The 27,413-nt window shown below is 53.2% G+C and overlaps 2 protein-coding genes across 8 annotated transcripts; both read right to left on the bottom strand.

The window, feature by feature from the left end:
* GPR84 (G protein-coupled receptor 84) lies at nt 1-2,167 on the bottom strand. The gene is made up of 2 exons (XM_080660836.1): nt 2,041-2,167; nt 1-1,426 (listed from the first exon to the last, which is right to left on the bottom strand). Exon 2 carries the CDS (start codon nt 1,416-1,418, stop codon nt 210-212), a length of 1,209 nt encoding a protein of 402 aa, XP_080516962.1. The 5' UTR covers nt 1,419-1,426; nt 2,041-2,167; the 3' UTR covers nt 1-209.
* Nucleotides 2,168-6,283: 4,116 nt separating this feature from the next.
* ZNF385A (zinc finger protein 385A) lies at nt 6,284-27,413 on the bottom strand. Of its 7 annotated transcripts, none has more exons than XM_080661047.1 (8): nt 27,321-27,413; nt 21,019-21,155; nt 12,963-13,073; nt 11,189-11,351; nt 8,983-9,225; nt 8,053-8,222; nt 7,726-7,821; nt 6,284-7,585 (listed from the first exon to the last, which is right to left on the bottom strand). In XM_080661047.1, exons 1-8 carry the CDS (start codon nt 27,328-27,330, stop codon nt 7,355-7,357), a joined length of 1,161 nt encoding a protein of 386 aa, XP_080517173.1. In that variant the 5' UTR covers nt 27,331-27,413; the 3' UTR covers nt 6,284-7,354. The 7 variants fall into 7 exon arrangements, with proteins under 7 accessions (XP_080517173.1, XP_080517167.1, XP_080517168.1 ...); XM_080661041.1 differs by lacking the exon at nt 27,321-27,413 and adding an exon at nt 22,226-22,336; XM_080661042.1 differs by lacking the exon at nt 27,321-27,413 and adding an exon at nt 21,921-21,940.

Genomic DNA, 27,413 nt, shown 5'->3' with positions numbered 1-27,413 from the left:
AGGATGGAATTCATTTATTAATAATTAATAATGCACCTTGGGCAGCCTGGGGCTGAAACACTGAGCAAGGGATGGAGATGTCTGGTTTGGGGGTCAAGGGGAGGTTGTCCGTGAAAATGCGCACACGTTTTACTTTCATCTACTCCATACCAGCTGGTCACTCTAGTTCTGGATGAAAACAGTCTCAGATTCTGGTGACGAACACAGTTCTAACGGAGCTTACGGAAACTCTGGAGCCTACGGAAACTCTGGGGTCCTCGTTGTAGGACAGAGGCATACGCTTGGCGGAACTGGCGGTTCATGGCTGCATAGAGCACAGGGTTGATGCAAGCATTGAGCCAGGTGAAGTTGGCAGCAAGCATGTGGACAACCCGGGGAGCCCGGACCTTGGCATCCAGGATGTTGAGCAGCAAGAAAGGGATGTAGCTCAGGGTAAAGCAGATGAACACAGCAAAACACATCCGAGTCACCTTCCCAAACTCTGATGGAGAGTCCTGAGCTTTTGGGGCTCCTTTAGTTGGTCTGGTCTTGGCAGCTGCCTCCGGAGGGCTTTTCTCTGCCACCTGCTGAGCTACCTTGCTGCTGCTCTGGTCCCCCACTTCTGACGAGTCTCCTTCCAAGGTCCGGGTGGTGACAGCACTGGCTGGCTCAGATGAAATCCCCTCACTGGGCCTTTCTGATGCCACCCCGCTGTCCAGCTCCTGGAAACGACCCGGCACGGCTTCATCTGTCCCAGCCACATGGTGGGAGCGGACACTTGTCTGGTGCAGCTTGTACTGAGCCAGCGTCTGTGCTGCTCGCTTCACCTGGCGGTGGATGAGGCAGTAGAAGATGCCGACACTGCTGAGCCCAAGCACAAAGTAGATGCCCAAGAGGATGGTGGTGTAGGGTCGGCCTCGGATGCGGTCAAAGCTGCAGGTGCAGACTACGGGCACCAAGATATAGACATTCCAGAGCGGGGCAAAGCTGGCCATACCCACCACCCAGGTGCCCACCAGAGCCAGCACTATCCCCTTGGTACTGAACACTTGGGGAAAGAGCTTAGGGTGGGCAATGAGGAGGTAGCGTCCCAGGGCGATGAGGCAGAGGGTGAGAATGGAGACAGAGTTGGATGTAAAGAGGAGGAACCCAAACACCCTGCAGAAAGTGGCGCCAGTTCTCCAGTGCAGGTGGAGGTAGGTGTCCACGGAGAAGGGCTGGAGAAGGGTGCAGTAGAGCAGATCGGCTACCGTGAGGTTGGCGATGAGCAGGTTGAAGTGGGTACGGAGCTTGGGCTGGATGGCCAAGGCCAGCAGGGTGAGCACGTTGCCCACGGTGCCCGTCACAACCACCACCACCCCCCAGATAACTGCCACATAACGATAGCCCACCACAGACTCATGGTAGCAGGAAAAGTTGGCATCAGAGGTGTTCCACATGATGGAGGCTGAAGGGAGTGAGAGAAAGAGGAAGAGGGAGTCAGAGCTTGACTTTGAATTTAGATCTCTTGAACTACTCTGATTCCCTGGACACCTAAACTGCTCTGGGAGCTCACCAGCCTTGAGCCATTCCCAGGCCTCTTCATCTCAAGATTCCCAACCCTCTTAGTCCTTTCCCATTCTCAATGATTCTCCCAAGTTCTTATCTAAATATCTCAATCTCTGTACACTTCCAACTTTAGGCCTTATTCAATATCTATCCACATACTCTTAGTAACCCCAGTGCCCTCCATTTTTTTTTTTTTTAATATGGAATGCTTCACGAATTTGCGTGTCATCCTTGCGCAGGGGCCATGCTAATCTTCTCTGTATCGTTCCAATTTTAGTATATGTGCTGCCGAAGCGAGCATGCCCTCCAACATTTTTAATTCTTCCCCTTTCCTCTAAGATCACCAGGAGTCCCCTGTCTGTATCCAGGATACTGCCATAGTCCTCTCTGCTGTGCTTTGCTACACACACATGCTGGCCTCAGTTTTTGTTTTTGTTTTTTTTTTTCTGTTTTTACCACCTCTGAGATGCAGAGACAGAGAAAGAAAAGGACACCCACCACAAAATTACTCACCTGAGTCTCCCAGCCTTCAATTCTCTCTCCAATGGGAGAAGAAATCAAACTCACTCAAAGGGCAGTCCTTTCTAGTGGGCAGTCAGGCTTCAAATAGGAGGAACCCTGCTTTCATGTCTCTTATACTAGACTGAAAGAATAAGAAACTCCTCACTTACCCAACCTGAGCCACTTCCTTCCTCGTCGCTGGTTCTACTTTTTCTGTTTTGGCTAGTGAAATCTGGGCTTCTCTGTTGAAATTCCCCTGCTACTTACCCCAAAGCCATATCAATTCCTTCCTTTCTCATTTCTCATGCCCATGCTCTGTTTCCTTCCTCTCTTTGCATAGCAGAACACCCATAAGATCATTGCCAAGAATTGTTGAGGCATGGAGACAGAGCACCAGGACATCTGGCCACTTCTCAAGGGGCCAACAGACAAGACCAAGTTCCAGGAGCCATTCTGGGTACCCCAGAGGCCTTGACTTTGTTTTTGGGGAGTACTAGCATTGTCCACAACCACCTCAAACCTAGTCTAAAACTGACTTCATAATTTAACCCTACCCTACAACTTGGCGATGATTCAAGTCAGAGTCCCATGTGATATCCTAGCACATGTAGAACATTTGAGACAAAGGGTACAGGTGCATAGAGTCACAGAGGTTTAAGTAGAGGTGAACGAAAAGTGTGAGGTAAGAAGCAACAGAGAAGATCCTGGAGAGATGAGCAAGGCTGAGATCAAGAAAGGCCTTGTGTATCATGCTGAGGAACTGGGTGGGGTTTTTTTGGTTTTTGGTGGTGGTTGTTTTTAATATTTTTCTTGAATTTAGAGAGAAAGGGAGAGGAGAGAAACATCAATCAACTGTCCTCCACTCGCCCCTCATCAAACCTGCAAACCAAGCATGTGCCCTGACTGGGAATCCAACCGGCAACCTCTCAGTGCATGGGATGATGCTCAACCAACTGAGCCACACCAGTCAGGGCAGCAGCTGGGGTACCATCCAAAGGTGATGCAGAGACTGGCACTAAGATAACTGCGAGTAAGAAGTGAAAGCATGCAGGCCAGAAATGAGAGAGAGCAGTAGAGGCACTACAGTTCCGACAAAAGACAGGCAGGGCCTGAACTAGGGCCAGAGTCAACTTCATGAGCATGCTACCTGTTCATTGCACTGGGCCAAGGTCCAGTGCTTGGTTTAATGTTCTGCAGTCACTGTCTTGAGATATTTTTTGAACATGGGGTCCTGCTTTTTTTTATTTTGCACTGGACCCCACAAATTATGTGGCCAGTTCTGGTTAGGGCAGTGGTTGTGGGGATAGAGAATAGTGATCAGGACCTGTAGGTTGTTAAGAAGTCAAACAGGACTTATTTAGTGACTCCTTTGATGAAGGGTTGGAAAGAAGGAAGACTAGGATGAATCCCAGTTTTCCAGGTGGGTGGTGGTGCTCTTAATAAGATAGGGAATGTGGGGAGTGTGACAGTTTTAGGGTAGGGTTAAATCATGAAGTCAGTTTTAGACTAGGTTTGAGGTGGTTGTGGACAATGCTAGTATCCCAGCTCCTCTAACCCCAATTTCCAGCACCCTTATCTCTCCCCACATGTGACCCGGACCCTGCCTTTCTGGATATACAGGGCAAGACTTCTGGATATACAGTCTCTGCCTGTAATTATTATTATTACAAGAGGCTCAGTGCACGAAACTCATGCACTGGGGCCGGGGCGGGGTGGGGGGTGTCCCTCAGCCCAGCCTGTGCCCTCTCGCAGTCCGGGACCCCTCGGCGGACATCCCTCTCGCAATCCAGGATCCCTCGCTCCTTACGCTGGGCTCCTTACGCTGGGCTCGCTGCTCCTTAGCAGCAGGCTCGTTACCACGCTCAGCTTGTTGCTCCTTAACGCTGCAGTGGAGGTGGGAGAGACTCCTGCCACTGCTGCTGTGCTCTCCAGCCGTGAGCCTGGCTTCTGGCTGAGCAGCGCTCCCCCTGTGGGAGCACACTGACTACCAGGGGACAGCTCCTGCATTGAGCGTCTGCCCCCTGGTGGTCAGTGTGCATAATAGTGACTGGTTGTTCTGGTTGTTCCGCCATAACGGTTGCTTAGGCTCTTACTTATTTTTATTTTTAAAAATATATATTTTATTGATTTTTTACAGAGAGGAAGGGAGAGGGATAGAGAGTTAGAAACATCGATGAGAGAGAAACGACCATCAGCTGCCTCCTGCACACTCCCTACTGGGTATGTGCCTGCAACCAAGGTACATGCCCTTGACCAGAATCGAACCTGGAACCCTTGAGTCTGCAGGCTGACGCTCTATCCACTGAGCCAAACCGGTTAGGGCTAGGCTTTTATTATTATTTATTTTTATTTTTTTAAAAATATATTTTATTGACTTTCTACAGAGAGAAAGGGAGAGGGATAGAGAACCAGAAACATCGATCAGCTGCCTCCTGCACACCCCCTACTGGGGATGTGCCCGCAACCAAGGTACATGCCCTTGACCGGAATCGAACCTGGGACCCTTCAGTCTGCAGGCCAACGCTCTATTCACTGAGCCAAACCGGTCAGGGCTGGGGCTAGGCTTTTATTATATAGATTATTTTCAGCTAGAAAGACCTAACACAAACAAGCAAACCCCAAAATACTTGTTGGGTTCCATTTCTGAACCCACAGTAAGCTCCAACCTGACTTCACAGTTGACAAATTTAGGAAGCCCCTATTCCCCTTTTCTTCATCTTTAAGATCCATCACCTGCCCTCCTTTTCTTCTCTAAGACTGAAAAGGGGTAAAGAGGGAAATGAGCAAAGATGAAACTCAGGAGGACCCCATGGCCATTCTGGGTTCTGGTCTGGCTTTTTTATTTTTTAAATTTTTAAATTTTTTAAATTGATTTCAGAAAGGAAGGGACAGAGAGAGAGAGAAGGAAACAACAATGATTGATGAGAGAGAATCATTGATCGGCTGCCTCCTGCATGCCCCACATTGAGAATCGAGCCCACAACCCAGGCATGTGTCCTTGACTGGAATCGAACCCAGGACCCTTCAATCCACAGGCTGATGCTCTATCCACTGAGCAAAACCAGCTAGGGCTAGTCTGGTCTTTTTTAAAAAAAAGACTTATCTTTATTGTTGAAAGTATTACAGATGTCTCCCATTTATTTCCTATTGACCCCCTCCACCCTGTACCCACCCCTCCCATGGCCTTTTTTTTAGTCCTCACCTGAGATGTTCTTACTGATTTCAGAGAGAGAGGAAGGGAGAGGGAGAGACAGAGATAAAGACCTGCTGCCTTCCTTTCGTAGCACCTAGACCAGGCATTGAACCTGAGCCTGGGTATGTGCCCTGACCAGGAATCAAACCCATGACCTTTCTGTGTACGGGAGGACACTCCAACCAACTGAGCCATGGCTGGTCTGGTCTTTTTTTGTTTGATCTTTTTTTCTCGCCCAGCAAGGATAGAGGCAGGGGTCACAGAGTCACTAGCTACTCTTGGGAGTGTGTGGTTGAACTGAATTCTGGAGGTTCTGGAAATAGGACACCTGTGTCCCCAATGAGAGAGGAGTGTGCTCTCCTGTTCCATAGACCATTTAGGAGACCAGATGAGAAGGTATTCATTCTAGCATATCTGTAAATAGCATGATCCCAGGGTTTTTTTGGTCTTGGATACATGAAGTCTCAATAAATTTTCAAGATACCCAAACCTGCTTATTTTGCAGATAGGGAAATTGGGGTCCAGAGAGGGGAAGGACTAACCCAAGGAAACTATTTATATGGGGCCAAGCAGAGCATGGAGCTCAGATTCCCATTCCCTGCCCCCATTTCTCATGCCTCGCGTGTCTCTGGCGTGGGTTTCCCACCAGAGGCACAAAATCTTGATTCTTTCCTTTGTCTGAGACTGGGTCTAAATCTGTCTCTCTAGATTCGTGATACACACTGCAGGAGAGTCTTAGGCTAGGGGAGACTCCTTTTTCATGTGGTTGGCGCCGCCTGGTGGAGTTGCAGAGAATTCGCAACAGCCGTGGCTGCAATCTGAGACCTGGGCTCCGAAGGATTCCCCAAGGCCAAGTTTACACTTGAGCTGGACCCAAGGGGGGGGGGGGGGAGTGGGATGGGGAACCCCTGCTCGCTTTGCACAAGCCTCAGATCTTGCCTTCTTCCACCCCCATTTCCCTAACCCCGTCCTTCTGATCCCATTTCCTGTGTGCCAGTCTCCTATCCCGGTGTTGTTGCTCCCCCAAAACAGCGGGCAAAGATTGAGAGTCTGAGTCTGGAGAACAGAGGGCAACGAATCCAGACTTTATTGTCAGGGAGAAGGAAAAGGGAAAGACATGGGTGGGGGAGAGAGTTGCTACATTATCAAGCAGAAAGAGTTGAAGGCCAGTGGGGGGCCGTCCCCCTCCCGGGTCAGTGTTTGTAAGGGCTGACAATACGGAAATCACAGGGGGTTGGGGGAGGTCACGCCCCCGCCCAAGTCGTACTGTGGTGCCTGGTGGGAGGGGACAGCTATTAGGTCTAGGGACTGGGATGGGGGAGGCTACAGACTGCAAATCCTGCGGAAAGGGAGGGGGGGGGCGGGGGCGAGGCTTCTATTGCTTTTTGCTCACAGTTTTGCGGAAGGCGAGGCGGGGGTGGGCTTGGACTGGACACCCCTTGCCCCCCTCAGTACCCCTTGGGCGATGGGTGCTGGTGAAAAGAATGGAACCCGGACTGGGGAGGAAGGTGAGGGAAGGGTCTATAGGGGCATCTACTTGGTCCCACCCAAGTGCCAGAGATGCCTTCAGTTGCTGCACCCTGCGATGGGCCCAGCTAGACCTGGGGCAGGAGCATGGTGCGGGCGGGCACAGTGAGGTTGCAGGCGGTAAAACCAAAGTGCTTATGAGGGATCCCGCCTATTCCCCTCCCCCTGTGGAGGACGAGGGTGTTCACGGAAGCGCTTCAATTTTGGGGTAGGGGGCCGGAGTCCCGGAGTCCGCTTATTGCCAAGAAAATCCATTTCTGCCCCCCGGACCCCGACCATGGCTTGTGAACCCCGTTTTGTGCTAGGTTTGGGGGGAAGGGCTGGATGGACATGGCTTTTGGGAGGGGGGGTGTCTCCAAGGGGGCTCCGGGTGAGACGGCCCCCCCTTTTCTAGGGGAGAGGGAAGGGCAGGGGGCGGGGTTCCCTGAGATCTGGGGTGTTCCCCCCCTTCTGAAGCCCCCCTCCCCCACCACCCCTCCCCTTTCCTGGAACCCCGTACCTCGGGGTGGGGGGGGGAGGAGAGAGATCATTCAGGGAGTGCCAGGAGGAGGCCTGGGTCCCGGCTGTAGGTGGGGGCATTGAGCGGGAGGGGGTTCAGGGTTCCGGTCAGTAGGGGGAGAACAGAATGGGTCCATGCGCCGTTCGGATGGGCCCGGGGGCCGGGTGGAGTAAGGGGTGGGTGATGGGCGGTCCCTGGAGAAGAGGAGCTGCTGGAGCTGGGCGCAGGGACAGCGGGGAGCCTGCTGCCGCTGCCATTACCGCAGCCACCGCCAGGGGGCTGGGGAGCAGGCCGCCGGCCAGGGACTTGGGCAGCTCCTTGGAGAAAGTCAACGTGCTCTGCAGGGGTGGGGGAGGAGGCGGGAAGAGAGAGGGAGAAGTCATTCTTTGGCCCAGTAAACCCCACCTTTCCCCGGGTTCCCCTTCTTCTCCCTGCACCGGTTCCCCAGTTCCGAATGTTGCAGCCCCCAGGGCCTTACCGCCAGCTCCGCTGCGCCCCTAGGCTTCTTGTGGCGGCTCAGTAGCGGGTTGGGCTTCCCGGCCACGCCATCTCGGTGCCGGCGGCTGGAAATGTGCTGCAGGGGTGAGTGGATAGGGGGCAGTGAGCCCCCAGGAAAGGAGCAACTACGGGGGAGTGGGGGGGCAGGGCCATAAGACCGGTAATCACAGCCCACGTGCCTGGCCCCACCCCTTCTGCAGCACCAAGGGCAGACCCTGTACAAGAGCCCTCACTCAAATCCCCGATTCTCCCTTCCCTCTTAGAGGGTGGAACTCCCCAGAATTCCTGGGAAGGGCCTTGGACCCACCTGTTTCAGTTGGACCTCTGAGTTGACCTTGACATTGCAGATCTCACAGTGGAAGGTTCGGTCCTGGGCAGGGGCCTCTGGTTCCCCAGGAGTGGTAGGCCCCAGTCGAGGGTAAGCTTTGATGGGGCCCAGCCCACTTCGGGCCTCTAGAATTGTCTTGTGCTTAGTACCTGAAACCCACAGAGAGCAGAAAGTAAGGAGTGAAGGAAAAGTTCTCTGGGACTACTAGGCCTCAAGTACCCACATTCCCAATACAATATGGGAAGCATCAAGTGTACGTGGGGGGAGGGGGGGTCCAAGTCCCTTAGGATCCTCCTACCCAAGCAAACAAAGGGTGGGTCAGGGGAGAGTCATAGGTGAAAGAAGTAAGGTGGGGAGAAGGACTGAGGAAGTAAGGGACTAAGGAATGGTGGAGATGATTTGGGAGGGAGGGAGGCTGGTAGATCTTAGAGCAGTGGTTCTCAACCTTCCTAATGCCACGACCCTTTAATACAGTTCCTCATGTTGTGGTGACCCCCAACCATAAAATTATTTTCATTGCTACTTCATAACTGTAATTTTGCTACTGTTATGAATCGCAATGTAAATATCTGTGTTTTCCGATGGTCTTAGGCTCTACACCCTTTCTAATGTTGCAACCCACAGGTTGAGAACCGTTAGCAGGGTCGCCTAAGACCATTGGAAAACAGATATTTACATTACGATTCATAACAGTAGCAAAATTACAGTTATGAAGTAGCAACGAAAATAATTTTATGGTTGGGGGTCACCACAACATGAGGAACTGTATTAAAGGGTCGTGGCATTAGGAAGGTTGAGAATCACTGGGTTAGAGGGTACATGGGTATTCAAAGCTAGGGGAGTTAGGATGTAGGAAGCAGGAGTGGGCTGCGGACAGGGGACCTGGGGTGGGGGCAGGGGCGTCCATACCTTTGTTATGTGCCTCAAGCTGGGACAGGGAGTTCACTGCCACCTTGCATAGAGCACAGTAGAGCAGCCGCTTGGCCTTTTCCTCCTCTTCCTTGCTACCCCCAGGCAGGGAAGCTGAAGCTGGAGTCCCCGCTTCACCTTTGGTTGCACTCTGACCAGTCTCCGGAATGCTGGGAGGGGATGGGGAGCCAGGCTGTTTCTCTGGGGATCCTGGGGCTGGACCCTGTCCATTCTCCATGGAAACTGTTGTTGGGCGAGAGACATAGGGATCACTCCAGGTGGCTTTTGGAGAAGACTCTTTATGTGGAGGAGACCCACCCCATTTCCTGGAGGACAAGAGCCCAGGAGTCCCCACCCTGTGACAACATGCATGCTCTCATGCCCTGGGCCAGAGCCAGATGTGGTCCAGCTGCTGCAGGCTGGGTGTGAGACTGTGAGGCCTGGCTCACTCTCCATAAGCTGGGAATCGTGGGGGGTCTAGCTCCACTGGTGTCCCCTTCAGGGTGAAGCTGGTAGCCAGCCTCGCCAGGGGGAGAGGCATGGAACAAGGATTCACCCCTCAATGGCCTGCCAGCCAGCCTGGGCTTCCTGCCTGGCCAGTCCCCTTCCCAGAGTCCTGCCCAGTACCCAGGGAGGCATATGCCCAAGAACTCTAGGAAGGCACAGAGGCGGGATGAGCAAGGAGAGGTTGGGAGAGACAGACATAGACATAGCAAAAGGGAAACAGAAACAGCAGAACCGGAGAGGATAGAGACAAGGATGCGGGCTGCTCTATAATTCATGACTCGATTAAAGATGCACAGGCCTAGGCCTCAGCACTGGGTTCTGGCCTCTGTACAGGGGAAACTCTAGCACTCCCATTCTTGCTCCAGTAGCTGATCCAGTTTCCGGGTCATGAGGAGGCTGGCTCCTGAGGAGGCTGGCGGTGGGGGTGGGAAGCTGATGGGAGGGGACCTCCTGACCCCTGCAGGTGTCTTTTGCACAGTGTGGTATTTCCCTTTATTTCACTTATTCATTTCTGACATCCTTTATCTCAATCTCGATCCAGACAGCACATCTCAGTCTGGTTAGGACTTAATGGCTTACAAAAGCAGGGCAGGTATCCAGATCTCTTTAGAGAAATTACCATAGGAATTAAGTGAGGTAATATGCATAAAACACCTAGAACAGTGCTATTGAAGAAATGTTACCTACCACCACCATCATCCCCCCTTTACTGAGATGTTATCAAATTAACAAGAGGAGACTGCGGCCTGGCTCACTCACTCTCCATGAGCTGGGAATCGTGGTTAGTCTAAGAAGCACCAGAGCAGTTAAAACTCAGCTTACCTGCCCAACCCTATCTGTGCGTCCCCGAGGCGGGGTGTGCGAGGGGGGTGTGTGCGTGCACAGGAGCATGCGGAGAGTGGGGGCCTGGTTCCCAAGCTGGTGGTACAGATGCTTGTTTCTCATTCTGCTTAGTGGGGCAGGAAGGACAGGCAAGGATAAGGAGGAAATAGGCTGCTGGGTCTCTCTGGAGTTGGCCATGACTGACATCTGATGTGGTAATCCCAGGATGGGAGTGGCTCATATCTTCCAGTCATGATATTCCTTCTTCCCAGTTTCTTGGCTGGGAATATGGTTGAAGATGGCCACTAGCCATGAGGGAGAAAGAATCTCAGAGTTGCCTTCTGTAAACCCGGAAAAGACCTCACAGATCTTAATGTTTCACTCCCCTGTTTCCCAGGAAAGAAAACTCTGGCCCAGAGATGTCAAAAGATCTACACAAGATTATCCATAAAATTGCCTGGGGGTCCTGAACTTTCAGTCTTTCCCCTGAGAGCAGCCCTCATGTGCAGGTCCTCAGATATCCTGACTCTCTCCTCTACCCCTCTTCCCAAGATGAGAGGCCTCTCCCTGGATCTGGTGGTTCCCTTTTTCTTGAGGAAGTTTGCTAGGTGGCCTCACCCTAGCCCCTCTCTGAGTCACTGGGCAGTGGGGAGGATAGACAGTGGGAACTCTGTTAAGAGGACCTGGGGTTGGCGGTGGGGTGACAGAATGGAAATTTTGCATCACTGTACTTGGCTCCAGGACTCACCTTGGGTGGGGGTGGGGGTGAGGTGGGGGCTGAGAAAGAGAGAGATGAAAACAGAGGAGAGTTCTGGGAAGTGGGGAAAGAAGAGGGGAGACAAGATCAGTTGAAAGAATGTAGGAGAGTCAGACATACCTGGGCGGGGGGCTACACCCTCTCCATTTGGGGGGGTGCTGCCTGTGGGAGCTGTGTCTCCAGGTTCCCGCATGCCAGGCTCCCTGCCTCGGGTCTTGGCAGCCTCAATGCCTTTGACTCTTCGGGCGTGGCGATTACCCTTGTAGTGTGCCTCAGCCTGGCTCTGTAGGGATGGAGAAAGAAAATGGAAACTGAGATCACCTTTCATCTGACAATTCTCCCCACAGAGCTCTTTCAGGTCCTGGGGTGGTCTCAACAGGATGCAGGGAATCTCTCCCTACACCAGTGAGATATAAAGCCCCATGCCAAGGAGACCTGCTTACTCCTGGGGCTCCGACTAGCTTCTCAAGTTTGAGCTCAGGCTCCACCCACTACCACACCCAGGGCCTGGTTGCTGATTCAAGCTTCCCACCTAGTCCTGAGGTGAGAGGGGAGGACATCACACCTACAGAATCCTAAATGGGAGCGGCCTAGCAATCAGGCCAGTTAGCATCCTCTTAGACCCTGGGCCGGTGTCCCCTGGTCCCGGGATCCAGCCTTTGCTGCTTCTACCCTCAGTCTGGGAATCCCAGAGGCTCTGGGACCTGGGCTCTACACTGGCTACTGTCCCCTGGGTCTCATTTTCCCTGTAGCCTCTGCAGACACCCTGGAGGACCCTGGCCCCAAGCCCAGCTCTGGAGACAGAGAAAGCAGCAGAGACAGCTGTCAAAACAGAGCCTCTTGGTTGGGGAAGGATAGCGAGGGCAAAAAGAAGGGAGGGCTGCCTGCTATTGGCCCCCACCCCTCTGGTCTTTCACCTTCCACCAATGAGTGGAGCCTGGGTTGGGAGAGGGGATGCCTGGGGTTGAGGTGAAGGGGAGGCCTAAAGCTGGGTTGGTCCTGGCTCCCTGCACCCCCATGTGTACCCCCTGCTAAGAGCACACAATCCTGGAGCTACAAGGTCACCCAGACAGGCATAGAGCAGAAATAAAAAGCGTGGATAGGCAGAAAAAAAGACCAACAGCCTAGGGGTGGGGCAGTGGTGTGCAGAGCCTGGCAGCATGGTGTGTACATGTGTGGGCTGGGTAGACAAACAGAATATGCTTTATTTTCCCATACTCAGCAGAATGAGGCTCTGCTGTTTTTCTCCAAAAGCTCTTGGAACCTGCACCTCACAAAGCCCCCTCTAAACCCACACAGAAGTCCCAAGGGAGCCTTGGAGGGAGGAAATCCGGAGGCCAGATACCCAGGTTCTGAGTTCTTGGTGGCTTCTCCCCCTCGGAAAGTCCCATGGGAGGGAGTGGGGGCCAGGCTTTGTGTGATTTGGAGGGAGGAGGGGGAGAAAGGAGGAAGCCAGGAGGTTAAAGGGAAGTGTATGGGCCAGGGAAAGAGTTCAGCAGAGGCCAAGGAGGGCACAGGCTCCGCAGGGGAGCCAATAACCTAACTCAGTTCTGCACCCAAGGACCAGTGGGCCAGAGGCCACATACCCACCCAGACACTGATGGCCACCTGTGTTCCAAGAAGTTCTGAGCCAGAGATACAGTAGTCCTCAAGGGAGGAGGGCTCAGCCTTAGCAGACTGCTCTACTTTATGTTGAAATATAGAGTCATCTCTGGGACATCTCAAGTGCCTTCTGTCATTTCATGCCCTCCTACAGTACCCCAGTCCCTGCTCTTTTCCTGATAGCCCCTTAATCCCTGCCCCTTACCCAGAGCTCCCAGCCTATGTCCTCTCCCAAGATCCCCTGGCTGCTCCTGCTCCACCCATTGAGTGGGTGAGTGGCTGGGCTTCTTACCTGAGAATTGAAGCGGATCTGACAGACATTACAGGAAATGATGGGCCTCTTAGTCTTGAGCAAGGGTCCCCCAAAAGTGTGGGAAAGCACAGCCTTCTGTACAGGGTCCATCTGTGGAGGCAGGCTGGGGTGAGCCAGGAGCCCCAGCACAAGCTCATGTCCATCATCCCCCCAGTGGCAGGAGCTGGGTTGAACCAAAATCCCCAGGGCCTCTTCCTTATCCTTCAGTATCCTGGGGCTCTGAGTCTCAGTCCTCTAATTTCCTCCCAGCCCAATCTTCACAGCACTGGAAGGGACCTGAGGGATAGACTGGCCCAGGACTCCCATTTGACAAAAAGTGGGAGCAGTTTGCCTAAGGTCACATCATGAGTTAACAGGAGAGCTGGAACTTGAACCTGGACTCCTGTCTTGGTTCCTCATACGCTGAAGATCCAACTCTGTCACTCTCACCTATCTCCTACAGCTCGGCTGACCCACCAGAGGTACACGACAGGAAGTTTCAAAGCACCCCAGATCCTAGAGCCTTTGGTTAAGGCCCTTTTTACCTCCTCTCTGGGGCAAGACTGTCTACTAAGCTAAGCTTCTGGTCCCAGGAGACAGATGATCCCAGAGTCCATCTCTGGGCCCCAAGTTACCTTAACATACTCACTCCCTGGACCTAAGGCAACAGCTTCTAGAAGGAGTAAACACTCAGGAGAGAGTAGGGGGCTCTAGCAAATAATGGGGAATAAGTGGGGGAACCTAAGAAGCTGGGTTGGCTTGAGGCAGCCCATATATCTTCCGAACTCTCCCTGACCACAAGGCTTCTGGGGCAGGGCTGTGGGGCTGGGCAGGATTAGAAACAGGCTCTGCCCCCACCCCGGGTCAGCAGATGTCTTTGCAGTCTCCTGCCAACAGTTCACATGAGGAGGGGAGTTTCTCTCTGAGGCTTTCTGCTATCAGGGGATAAAGCCAGGGGCCTAGAGGCAAAAAACTGCCTCTCTGCACAGTCCTCCTCCCTTCTGGCCCCTGGCAGCCAGAGAAAGGGGAGACTGGAATGCAGCTGAGGCTGAGGAGGGCTGGGTGATCCTCTGGACTTCTCATAAAAAGGGAACCAAATTAGAGCTGAAACCTTATCTTCCAGGTGGAAGGATCAAGTAAAAAACAGTTGCTGAGGACTTGGAAGGTCCTTAGCTCCTCAGCTGAGCCCCTCCTTGGGCCTAGGATTTCATGGTGCCAAGTAAGACACCAGAGAGAGGCAGGAATGTGAAGCAGAGGGAGGAAGGTGGTTCAAGTCTGGAAAGCCCACACATCCTGTCTTCTTCCCTCTGCTCTCCTAGTAGTCTCCCCGGCTGTGTGGGTAATGTCAGGAAAGGGGCTCTAGCATCCCTGTGAAATGTGCTGCCCAATTGGTAGTGGTAGAGGCAGGACCATGACCAGGTTCAGGTCACTGGTCTTACTGACAAGTGTCAATCTCTTGGCCTGCCTGCCATTGGCTGGAAGCAGCCTTTTTAAGTGGCTCACTTTTACCTCCTGAAAGCCCAGGAATAGCCAAATGGGAAGAATGGGTGTGTCTGTGTGTGTGTGTCTAGGCAGGCTGTGATCAATCTGTGCATGGGTGGAGTGTGAAAGAGTATCATGTGCTGTGTGTATATCATTTATGTATCAACATTTCTGTGTCGGGGGTTCTGCTGACACCATGAGTGGCCAGGTTGTGTAATCTTCAGCTGGGTGTTTATCTGTGTGAATGTATGACGTGTTTGGCAGAAAGAAAGACAGACCAAACTGGAGACGGACTTTAATCAGAAAAAGGAGACAGATGACTGCTCTCAGCTCCCAGTCTCCAGTCTTCGGTCCTTCCTATCCAGAGACACCCACTCCCCAACTCTGCCCCAGGGTTCTCAGTCCCCGGGCTTCCTCACATGCTGAGTGGGGAATGGAAGTCAGCCCAAACAGAAACCCAATCTGGGCTAGGAAACTTAAGTAGATTAAAATAATAGGGAGAGAGGAGTAGGATGGAGAGGGGAGAGGGGAGGCCCCTGATTCTGTCTATGCCCCACCCCACCACTCCAGCCTGCTCCCCTGAGTGGCTGAGGACCCAGTGCCCTGAGGATGACCTGTGGGCTCATTATCCCAGCCTCCATCCCCTGAGACTGGTCCCTGCCTTACTTGAGTCCTTCTTCTAGGGTCAGAGCCTTTTCTATTGCACAACCCACTCCTCAGGTATAAGTCCATAAATACCAGCTAGGGGTGGGCGCGGGCAGGGAAGAGGGCATCAATCAGTCAGGTGTGTCCTTGCCACCCTCTCCTCCAAGAACTGAGGAGACACCAGGCTGAAGATGAGGGCTGCTGGGCCCAATCCCTGTGCAGGTGGAATGTGAGCCACTGAAGTGCTGCTTCAGGCCAAGGTCAAGAGGCCTGGTGACCTAGATGAGGGCTCTCTGGGGAGGGGAGGAGGCCAACGTCTCCCAGAGCCCATTCCACTCCAGAGCCCCTTCCCTGGGATTTTGGCCTAGGAAGGTCCACAGAATGATCCCCTCCCACCTGCCCTCCACCAGCAGACATGAAGGGGAATTGCTCCCTGAAGCTGGGGCACAATGAATTGGGAAGGGCAAGGGGGAGGGGAGGGGGAAACCAGATCAGGACACGAGGGGGGGCTGTGATTATATTTCCTTCCATTGCCCTTTATCTGCTGGTAACTGCTGCCCCTTGTCTGACCACCCTACTTCCCCATCCCCCAAAATAAAGGTGAAAAGGGAAGGGGGTGGAACCTCAGCGCTGGGAAGACCTGAGGGACAGGACAGATAGAAATAGGAAGGAGAAGGAGCCAGGGGGTGTCTGAAGAGCAGGTGGAAGCTGTGGGGGAAGGATGCTGAGAAGGAGAGACTGGATGGGGTCAGGCTGGGTAAGAGGGATCTGGATCTGAGCGGCATGGTAATTTTAGGGTAGGTGTAGGACCTGACAGGATGTTTGAAGATCTGGGGGACTCCAAGGACCTGAAAAGCCGAGTCTGGGGTATCCAGTATGGTGGCAGCAGTCTGGGGGCACTAGCTGGGACCCAGAGATTGGTTGGGGCCGCGCCGCCGTTTGTGGGGGATGGGCCGGATAACCCGAGGACCAGGCGGAGGGAGAGGTAGCCAGCCCCGCAGGGGCGGGCGGGCGGGGATGGGGTGGGGGTGGGGGGCGCTGCGGCAGCTGCGGGAGCCAGGGAGAGAGGAGGGGACGGGTGGCTTACCCTGCGGGACCCTGGGGGCCGCGGCTCCATGGCCCGGGGTGGCGGACCCGGGCGGGGGCCTCGAGCCGGGCCGGGCTGGGCAGCCCAGGGAAGCGGCTCTCGTTGCCCGGGTGGTTCGGGGCTGTGCGGCCGGGCGGGCCGGGAGAAGGGGAGGCGGCGCCGGTAGGCACCGGCCCCGCCCCGGGGGCGGGGCCGAGGGCGGGCCGAGGGCAGGGGCGGGAATTGGGAGTGTAAGAGGCATGGAGAGGGGCTAGGGCGAAAAGAGGGAGAGTCCATGTGCTGATACTAATTCCAGAGAAGACCTAGTCGTGGTGTGAGGGGCCACTCGGCCTGGAGATGGGGCATTGACCAGATGACCTTGGCTTTCCTCCACTGGGGACCCTTGCTGGGTCTAGTGTTCCCACCAATCCTATGGACGACCCTGTTTCTCTAGCTCAGACATTTCTCTTTTTTTTCCATCCTAACCTCCCTGACCCTCTCCCCCTTGCTGACAGGCTCTCTTCCGAGTTCCCAGACGATCCTTCCTTGCTCCCTCTGCACACGGGCCCTGTGCCCTTTTACATGCCACTTTCTCTACTAGGGATGGGAAACGAGCCCAGGTAGCCAGGCGTCAGGCACTGCTCTCTCAGCGACTCTCAACGGCTGGAGCTGCGGGCACCCAGGGCAGGACCAGCCTCAGGCTGGGACCTCAGGCCTTACCTCTTCCTACCTCCTTCCCTCGCCCGCCACCTGCTGGAGAACCAGGTTTCCTAAGAGTTTATGCTTCGTGCACTTGCTGCCCTCTGGCGGTCCAGTGGGGCAGCATTGGGTGATGGGGGTGGCGTGGGGGGGGAGGGCATGTGGCGGAGGAGGTGGCAGGAGAAAGCAGCACACTCCCCTAGACACCTCCTCATCCTCTCTGGACAGGTTCTAGGATTCCCTCTCTCACTTCTGGATCTCATCACCTCCCATTCCACCTAGGACAGAGAGATTAGTGAAGCAGAGGGATGGAGAGAGAGAGAGAGAGAGAGAGAGAGAGAGAGAGAGAGAGAGAGAGAGGGAGGCTGTCTTTGGGAGACACGAGGCAGGAGGGATGTCCAAGGGCAGAGGGACACATAATACAGGGAGGAGTCTAAGGGATAGGAACTGTCCAATTAGGAGATGGATCTGGAGGTATTAGTCCAGGAAGGGAGAGACTCTGCCATAAATAATAATAATTCCACTACCACCACCATCTAATGTTGGTTGAGCCCTTGGAATGTGCCAGCCTCTGTACTGTGAACTCTTTGCATGGATTATCTAATTTAATCTTCACAACCACTATTCTAAGTACTATTATTATCTTTATTTTATAGATGAGGGACCTGAGGTTAAATAATTTGCTCAAGGTCGTAAACTAGGAAGTGGCTGAACTGAGATTTGAATTTAAACCTGGGCAGCCTGACTGCAAAGCCATGTTCTTAACTGCTGCACAGAGCTGCCAAAGGCCTGTCTGCAGCTTTTCTGCAGTCCTCGTTCCCCTGCAGAAGCCGACACTATTGATGCAGCCCACCACACTCACTCTCTTGGCTTCTCCAACTCTACAGGAACCTGGTTCTCTCTCCACTCCACCCCCTTCAGTGGCTCCTCCATTTCTTTTGCTGTAGTCCCCTCCGGTTCCCACTACCTAATTCTGCTTATTCCCCAAGGCTGAGGCCTTGGCCATACTATCTTTTTCTCTCTGATCCTCCCTTAAATAAAAAGAATAGCAATAACATAATAATCATAGCAGCTAATACTAATTGAATATTTACTTTGTGCTGGGCATTATGATTATATAATATGATCCTCACAACCTTGTGAGCTAGTACTATTACTATCTTATTTTACAGCTGGTAAAACTGAGGTTCAGAGTGGTTAAGTAATTTGCCTAAGGCCACACAGCCAGTGCTTTTATAACATCAATTCAAATCCTGCCAATCAAATACAAAATACCCTGCTGCACTCTCCAAGCTCTGCTTCTGGCTTATATTGCTATTCCTCACTCCGCACTAGAGGCGATGAAACTATGAACCATGGGAAGTCAGAAAATGGATTATTCACGGGAATCACTAAGTAGCTTTGTGATATTGGACAAGTCATTTAACATCTCTTGATCATTATTTCCTTATCTATAAAATGGGAGAGCCCAGCCGGTGTGGTTCAGTGGTTAAGTGTCAACCTATGAACCAGGAGGTCACGGTTCGATTCCCAGTCAGGGCACATGCCACGGTTGCAGGCTCGATTCCCAGTGGGGGATGTGCAGGAGGCAGCTGATCAGTGATTCACTCTCATCATTGATGTTTCTGTCTCTCTCTTTGTCTCCCTTCCTCTCTGAAATAAATAAAAATATATTTAAAAAATAAAATGGGGGAAATGATGGGTGATCTGAGGGTAAGTGAAAATCAGGTATTTACATGGGAGAAAGTATTCCCAGTACTTTCTGCTCTAATTACATACAATCGGTTGCACTTTCTCAAGTGCTCATTTCTAGACCTTGATCATGCTATCTGCTTCTGTCTGAAATGTTCTCTAAGACTCCTGTTAAAATCCTACTACTAATTCTTCAAAGTTCAAATAATATGTCACCTGCTGCAAATTTTTCCTCTTCTCTCTTTTTCTCCTGCTTAGCTTAGCTCACGTTGGTCCCACAGGGACCACCACAGCCAGTAAGTTTTTCTTGACACCCTCTTGGGCTCCCATGCAAGCTAAATGCCTCTGACACAGCTCTTCTCACACTATAGGGTAACTGTTAACTTGTTATCTTTCCTACTAAACTGTGAATCCCACAGGGCGAACTGAGTCTTGTGTCCTCGACACCAGGCACAGTGCCTGGCACATAGTAGATGCTAAAAAAAAATTCATTTTTTGTAGACTTGGATTGTTAGTGTCTGTTTCACAATATTTATTAACTCTTCCTCTGGTTTGTATTGCAGATTGCTGCATTCATGTCTATGTATCGCCCCTGAATATAAACTCTTTCAAGATTGGACCATATCATTTCATCCTCACGTCTCCATCATATCTAGAACATACCTTGCTTATAGTAATTACTCTGTTTTCTCATCTGTAAAATGAAAATAAAATCACAGCTACTCCTTAGGATTACTATCAAGATTGAGATATGAAAAACATTTTGTAAACTTCAAAGTGCAATACAAATGTTGGTTTGGATTCTTTGGGAGAAGTTTGGAGGAAGCAGCTGGTATTAAGAGAACTCTATTTGGAGTCACAGGCTATGGGTTCAAATCATACCTTAGGCACATACTGTGTCAATTTAGATAAATTACTAAACCCTTCTGAGCCATAGTTTCTGTTTTTCATATGTCTAACAGGAATAATAATGCCTACTTTGTTGGGTTGTGGTGAAGATTAAATGAAAGCATGTATAGAAACCACAGTGCCTGGTGCATAGTTGATGCTCATTAGATGTTTATAGCTGAATATGGTTTGATGGTGGGTTATTTGAATTGAATAAAGCTAACTTCCCCTAAACCTTTAGCTCTAGCCCAGTCTCCAGGCCCCAAATTCTAAATGTTCAAATTTTTGGCTCCATGTCCTAAAGGGGGTTCTGCAGCCCCATGCGGGATCAGCTTCCTCCTTCAACCCCCTGCCCCTGTCAAGGTGAGTTCTTCCTCCCAATCACAGCACCCCAAACCCTAGAGTCATCGTTGACTCATCCTCTCTCTTCTCCCCAATCCCCAAATACCAGTTGGTCACCATGGTCTGTCAATATTTCCTTGCCCATCTCCCCCCCTCTCTCCTCACACTGCCACTGTCATTAAACACCCACTAGTCTGGCGCTCTAGGCTTCCCTGTAGGCCCACATTGCTGGGACAGCCTTCTAATTGGCCGCCCTCCTCTAGCCTTGCTACCTTCCATCCAGCTGTTCCACTCACCTTCCTAAACACTGTTCTTTATTGATGGACTAATTAGAGAGAGAGAGAGAGAGAGAGAGAGAGAGAGAGAGAGATTCATTGTTTTACTTATTTATTCATTCATTGATTGATTCTTGTATGTGCCCTGTCGGGGGTTCAAACCTGCAATCTTGGTGTATCAGGACGGCTGGGGCCTTAATCATTGCCCTTACCAAGTCACTCTCCTGCTCAAGACTGGATAATGGCTGTTTCATATGGTATTAAATCTAGACAACTTTGCCAGCCCTCCAAGACCTACCCCACTGACCACACCCTCCCAACTGTGGACTCCAGAGAGATGGAACTTACAAACAGGCATGCTTATGTCCCTGCTTCTTTCCTCTCTCTGGATATTTCTGTCTTTATGGATAGCCTATCATCCCTCCCACCTCCTTGTAATCACTACCACCAATCTAAGTACTGATACTTCTCTAGATGGTAGACTAGACGAGATGAATCATATAAAACACCCAGCACAATGTCTAGCCCATAGCAAGACCTCAGCAAATATTAGCTATTAGTATAAATAATATACCAGATAGCCAACAATATTTGTAATAGACTAGAAGTAAGGGAGATGGGACCCTAATCCTCACCCAAGGACATTTTTTTCCATTGCTTTTTAGAGAGAGTGGAAAAGAGTGAGAGACGGAGAGAAAGATTGATATGAGAGAAACACATCAATTGGTTGCCTGGCCCTGGGAGGAGCCTGCAACCAAGGTATCTGTCCTTGACCAGAATCGAACCTGGGACCCTTCGGTCCACAGGCCAACACTCTGTCCACTGAGCCAAACCAGCTAGGACAAGGGAGATGGGATTCTAAAAAGTGAAGGAATTGGATACAAGGGGAAGAAGAGAAAAGAGCAAGGGTGGGTGGAGGGAGAGCTGAGGTCACTGGAGGGTTGGGAGGCAGGCTGCTGCTACTCACAGTGCTGTAGTTGCCAAAGAGGCCCAGGGTGGGGGCCGGCTCCAGTGGGAAAGGCAGGATTTGCTTGAGGTCCAGCGGGGGCTGCATGATGGGGGTCTGCCGAAGCAGAGGGAGGGGCCCCGCCCGGCTCAGGCTGCCTGAAGGGCAGAGAAAGCATTGTGTGAGGCAGGAAGATTGAAGCCTGTCAGTCCCACTCCCCAGCTGGGGCCCCCATACTCAGAAGTGTGAGGCCCATGCACACACACTTCCCCTGCTTGCTGGCTCCAGAGCAATGGAGCACGGTCCCTGTGGGTCTGGGGGAGGGTGCAGACCAGTCCTTCCCTTCTGGGTGGTTTTCACTTCCCCTTTCTCTAGCCTCCCTCCTCCAAGACCATTCAGCATTAAACAGACCAGGGAGAGCGCAGACCTCGGCAGACTGCCTGCTGGACCAGCAGGACTTGGGAACCCTGAGCCCCTGGCCACTCCCTTCTTCTGGTTTTGCTTTCCCCAGGGAATCCCAAAAGCGAGTTTCACCTCAGGGAGAACAGTCCCGTGGGTGATTCATCCCACTGCCCAGAGCGGAATACTGAGGCCTAGGTTTAAGGAGGCCGCGGAACCTTTCAGGAGATCCAAACAGTTATGATTTTGTCCCAATCGTAATTCTTAATGAACTGTCGACACCTCCGGGGGTCATAGGTGCGTGGCATTGGCTCTGGGAGGTGGACTCGCTGGGGTCCTTCTCCGGCCCCTTCTCCCAACCCCCCTGTCTTCCCATGGCCCTCGGTCTAACCGGGAGTGTTCCGCTCCCGCTCTGCAGGAGGAACTACAACCAGGCCCTCTGGGAGGGGAATGCCTTGGTCTAACCCAAATGGGAAATGAAAGTCCAGGCCAGCCACTCCACTGGCCCCAGCCCCCACTCAAACCTTCTTCCTCCCTCCAGAGCCCTGGGAGGAACCCCGCCAGGCTCCAAAGGGGTGGCCCAAAGGCCCTCAGGACCCTTCTGGGCTTCCGCTGGCCCAGCTCCCTTCTTCGACCGCCCTGTCCACCAGTTGGGAAACTCCGGCTGCTCTTCAGTGCGTGAGCAAGCCCCTGTCAGCAGCAGGGGTTCCCAGCAACAAAGGCACGCCCAGTAGGCTGCGAGCTTGGCCCTGTCCTCCCTTGACCTACGGGGCACAGGGTCCCTCAGATCCTTTCTTGCTCCCTCCATAGAGACTGCCCCTTTTCATACCTTCAGTTTCTGGTGCCCGCTGCCCCCAGGCAGTGGCCTGCCCCTGGCCCCCCAGGGGCCCGGGCCTGACAGCGTCCCCTTCACTTGGTTCTGCCCCCTGCCCTCTCCCTTGCCAGTACCCCCCCAGTCCAGTCAGTAGAATCAGCCAATCAGAGTCCTGCAAAAGTGGGGCAGAGGGGAGGGCGGGGGAGCAGGGATTAGGGGAATCAGGAGGAAGAGAGGGAGGGGGCGGGGAGGGCTCAGGCACAGCTGGGGGCAGGGAGCTGGTCCAGAAAGGGCTGGAGGGGTCTGTCTCTTCCACCCACAGCTAGGACTGGGTAGCCATGGTGCCTGAGGCAGAGAGGGGTCAAGACTGCGGGAAGCTTGGACTCCAGTGTCTAAAGGTTGAAGGAAAGGGCAGGATGCTTGGCTTTAGCCCTCGGGCATCTAGGGGTCTGTATACCCTGAGTCCATTCCCTCTTTTTCTGTACACCCTGTGTCCCTTCCCTTGCAGTTGGGATGGGGTAGGAGGAGAGGAGGGAGGGAGAGAGGCAGACAGACATGAATGAGTAAGAGGGAATGGAAAAGACACAGAAGCAGGAATAAGTGACTGAGAAATGGAACATAGACACAGCGAGAAAAGGACCGAGAACAACAGAGAGATGGAAGAGAGTGAAATGAGAGAGAAAAACAGGGACACTGCTGAAAAGCTGGATACAGAGCTAGAGACTAGGAGAGAGGCCAAAGGACAGAAAGCACAGCGAGACAGGGAGAGACAGACAGGGACAGACGGACTGATGGGGTAATTCAACCATCTCCCCTTCCCAGTCTGTCCCCTCATAGCTTCTCTTCTCTATACCCCACCCTCCTGCCTGGCACACAAGGCCAGGGCAGCCTTAACGAGGCCTGGGTGGCATCAGGAATGGTGAGAGAAACCTGAGCACTCCCAGAGTCCCAGCACCCAGCAGCCACCTTAGCAGCTGGTTTGGGGCTGGCACTTGCCCGCCCGAGCACCAGAGGCAGCAGCTCAGCTCCTTGACCCTTTCTCCGGTTGAGTATTATCACATTGAGTCTCCGAGGTAGTGACAGTTCTACAGAGGTAGTTGATCCTATTTTTCCCGTTTTTCATAGGAGGAAAAGGAGGATCAGAGAAGTTGAAAACTTGACTGATGTCACACAGCTTATAAGTATCAGAGCTGGGATTTAAATCAAGATCTGTCGCGCTCTGTAAATTCTTTCTCTGCTACATAACCCCAAAGGACTTCCATCTAACTCTGAAGCAGAGATCTGAGCGCTGCCTTCCATCTTGTTCAAGGAGAGGAAGGCGAGAGCAAGTTCCATGCACTTGCTGGGATTGGAAGAAAACAGGCTGCAGCCACTCAGTTTCCTACAGCCAGCAACTCATCTTTCCCACTGACAGGAGCCCTGGGGGTAGGGAGTAGAGAGGGATGGGGAAGTGGGAGGAAGGGGTGAAATGAGGATGGAGTGAGGAAAGGACACAAGGTGGGCAGATGGCAGCTGATAGGACGAATGGGCAGAAGCAGGGCCCTTGGTTTCAGGTGGTCCAAGATTCAGTTCCTCCCCCACCCCTTTTGGGAGAATAAGAATAGCTGCTACTTTTGGAGGGATAGAGTTGCCACTATATGCCTGACACTTTACGTATATAGTCTCTCTGTGATGGAGCCACTGCTCACTGGCTGGGTGACTAGCTAGTTCCTTGGACTCTCTTGGACTCATTTCTCATTTATCAAAAGAGAACAGCAGTACCTGCCTCATGGAGTTGTTGAGAGGATTGAACAAATTCATGGAAAGTACTGGCATGCCACAAGGGAGCTCAATAAATAAATGTTTGCTAAATAGATGAACCCTTATTTTGTAGATGATGACAAACAGCTCAGAGAAGGGGAGTTACTTGACTAAGGTCACACAACTAGTGAGGGATTTGAATCTGTGTGTCTGGCTTTCAAGCACGACACATTTCTGGGTAGACTAGGGATGGGACGGGGGAAAGGCAGGAATGATAGTAAGGACTGGGGAAGCAGGAAATGAGGTAGGAAATTTAGGTCTTCTGCTATTCGGCTAGGTGAGAGCTTCAGGCAGGTTTGGGGAAGGGGGTGGAGAGCAAATTGGAGTGTGTGTGTGTGTGTGTGTGTGTGTGTGTGTGTGTGTCACACACCTCAGGCAGGGCAGGGAAGAACTGGGGCCTGGCTGGGGCAGGCCACTCCAGAGCCTAGCTCATTAGAGTACATAATTACCTCCTGTGGATAGAGCCTCACCCATCTCTGTGGGGAACTGCCAAATGCTTTATTCAAGACAGTTCCCAATGAACTTTAGAGGGTGAACTCTCAGACCCTTGGACAGATGTCCATCTGTCCATTTCTGTGCTCTACCTTGCCCTAGGCACTTGGATCCTGCTCAGGTTTCCCCTCCAGCACCAACCACAGCTGACTCCTTCAGTCCCACTGAGATCTCATCTTTTCCTTCCTCTGCTCCCCAGAAGTTCTGGCCTAGTCCGAGTCCCAGCGCCGTGGCTATTTTAGGTTGGGTCTGGGGCTTGAAGCCCTTGTGGTAAAGAATGGGAGTGTCCGCCATGAGCTGGCGCAGGGCGTGGCTGCGTGGGAACAGGAGCCGGGAAGGTGCTAGGGCTTGGGTTAGTGTTGGTCTGGAGAATGGGCCAGGAGGAGATGCAGATTAGTCAGAGGTATCCGGGTTACGGCTGCAGGTTGTGTTAGGGCCCACGGTGGAGAAAAGCAGAGGAATTAGACTCTGGGGCCAAGGAGAAGTTGGATTCGAGTCTGAATTAGTATTTTTTCTCTAATTCATCTCGTTTTCTCTTCAGGCCTTTTGGCCTCTTCTCCAGAAATGCCTAATATTGGGGATCGAGAGGAGCCTTGAAACCCTGGGTCTTGCCTTCTTGAGCAAGTCCCATAAAAATGTTCCCTTTTGCCTCAATTTCCCCCATCTTGGCAAGAGGCAGGCTGAGGGCTGGAAAGGCTTTGAAGTCGAAGATGAAAGCAACAAGGGGATGGTTATGAACAATAACTCAAACATCAGTCCTAATAACCCCGGGGTAGATGTGGGTGGGGGCAGGGCCAAAGGGAGAAGGTGGCCAGGAAGGGAAGAGAGAAAAAACAACCCTGGGACATCCTCCCAATCGGACAGGAAAGGGCCTCTTTCAATGGCTCCCCCTCTACCACACGAGGGGCGCAGCTGGAGAGGACAGTAAGAGAGACCTGGACCAGGGAACTGAGCCCAGAACCACCACCTTAAACCTGGGCCCAGCAGGCTGGGCCTTACCGGCTGCACATTGACTCCACAGATCTCCACATGCAGAGAAAACCTCAGTATAGGCCCTGAGCCCAAGCCCTTTCTTTCCTCAAAGAGGGCAAAGATGCATGGGCCCAGGCCACCAGGCTTCCCGCCCCTCTGTGGGGTGGGCATAAGGAGGGAGTTAATTACAGTGTCCTCCAGGGAGATGTGGTGGGGTCCCATTGGTGGATCCAGGCATTCTTCCTGTGGTGGGCTCTTGTCCGGTTTGAGCAGGTCCTGGAAGCCCTCTTTAGGAACTATTGATCAGGGAGAGTATGGCTCACACTGGCCTGCTCTGGACAAACACGATGCTGCCCCTGGCCTCACACCTAGGGTGGGGCTCGTTCCCAGGGTGGGGCCAGGGCACAGGGATTGCACAGGACGCAGGAATGTGGAGCCTGTGCTCTGGGGACCTGTCCAAGCTGTGGTGGTGAGGGCCACTCTAGGATAGTCGTCACAGATGGGTGGGACTCTCTTCCCTGCTGGGGACACCCGTGGGAAGGAGGCAGGCGACCGTCCGCCATGCCCTCTTTCCCTCGTTCATTTAATAGCTGTGATGGAGGGCCAGGTGGAGATGGTCAGATAAAGTGGTGAGGGAGTGAGGAGATTCAGGAGCGGGAGAGAAAGAGATGGAGGAAGATGCAAAGCAGGAAACAAAGACAGTTAGTGGGAAGTCAACAGGGGTCAAATGGAAGAAGAAAAGCAAAAGAGCCAAGGACACAAACAGCAGAGGGCTGAGGCCCAGCCTGGGGCACCAACTTGGAGCCAGGTGTCCCCAGCGGCGGGCGGGCAGGGAGACCACAGGTGTCTGGACCTGGATAGTAGGGCTCCCACCCTAAGCAGGGCCCAGGAACTGCCTTAGCCAGGGCAGAGGTCAGAGGTCAGAGGACAGAGCAGGCCTGCACACTATTTGGAGGCAGGGGCCTGGAGCCCAGCTGATGAGGAGTCCAGCACACAGCTAGCTCATCTGCCCCTCTCCCCCCTCTCCCCCTCGGGGTTCCCTCCGATGTAGGTCATGAGGATGGGGTGGCTGTGGCTGAGGGCTGTCAGAGCCCCGCGGGAGCTCCCCTCCCCCATCCGTACCCTTCCGTTGCCCCTTCCTCTCCGGGTCTCCCCAGCCCCCCGAGGCAGGTGGGGGTGGGGGTAGGGGAAGAGGGAAGAGGGAGCCGGGAAGGAAGGGCCCAGGCAGCCAGCGCAGGAGAGAGGGGGCAGGTCCTGGCGTGTTGGGGCAGGATGGTTGCGGAGGCAGGATCTGAACCGCAGGGGCCCTGGGATGGACAGTTTCCCACCCCGTCTTCTCCCCAGCCCCCTGATCTCCACCTCCCACCACTCACACCTCGAAGCTACACCCACCATCTTCTCCCCTCGCCTGCCCCCTACTTCCTCCTTTTCCTCTAACCCTGGGCCCAGAAGGAGGTCGGAGGGCCAGAGCTAAGGGGGGAGGGGGGGGCGGTCAGAACCTTCCCTTCAACTCCCCCAGCGGGGACCAGCCCCCTCCCCCAGCCTCCTGTAGACGGTCATATAATATTCATGAGCCTCATGAATACGCAATGTTTCATTATGGGGAGGGGGTCTCACCTAACTGTCTGCTCCTTTAGCATTCCCTAGATTACCGGGAGAAGCAGCATCTTAAGGAAGAGGGGAAGAGGGGACCCCAGATATGGAGCCCGAAGAAGGGGGAGGGGGCACCGGTCGCTGACGGGCGGCCGCAGTCACCGCGGTGCCGGGAGGTTGGCTGGGGGGTGGGGGGGTGACCTACTGAGAGGGACCCAGGAGCCTGGAGCCTGGAGCTGCAGAGCCCACTCACCGAGGATCATGCTGGGGACCCAGGCGCCCGGGGTTCCGCGTCGCTCTGTCCCGGGGGCCGTTCTGGCCGGGCTGGGGGTACGGGGGGAGGAGT

The sequence above is a fragment of the Plecotus auritus genome, assembly GCF_963455305.1.
Source record: "Plecotus auritus genome assembly, chromosome: 3".
Classification (NCBI taxonomy): domain Eukaryota; kingdom Metazoa; phylum Chordata; class Mammalia; order Chiroptera; family Vespertilionidae; genus Plecotus; species Plecotus auritus.
This window is presented reverse-complemented; position numbering and strand designations above follow the sequence as displayed.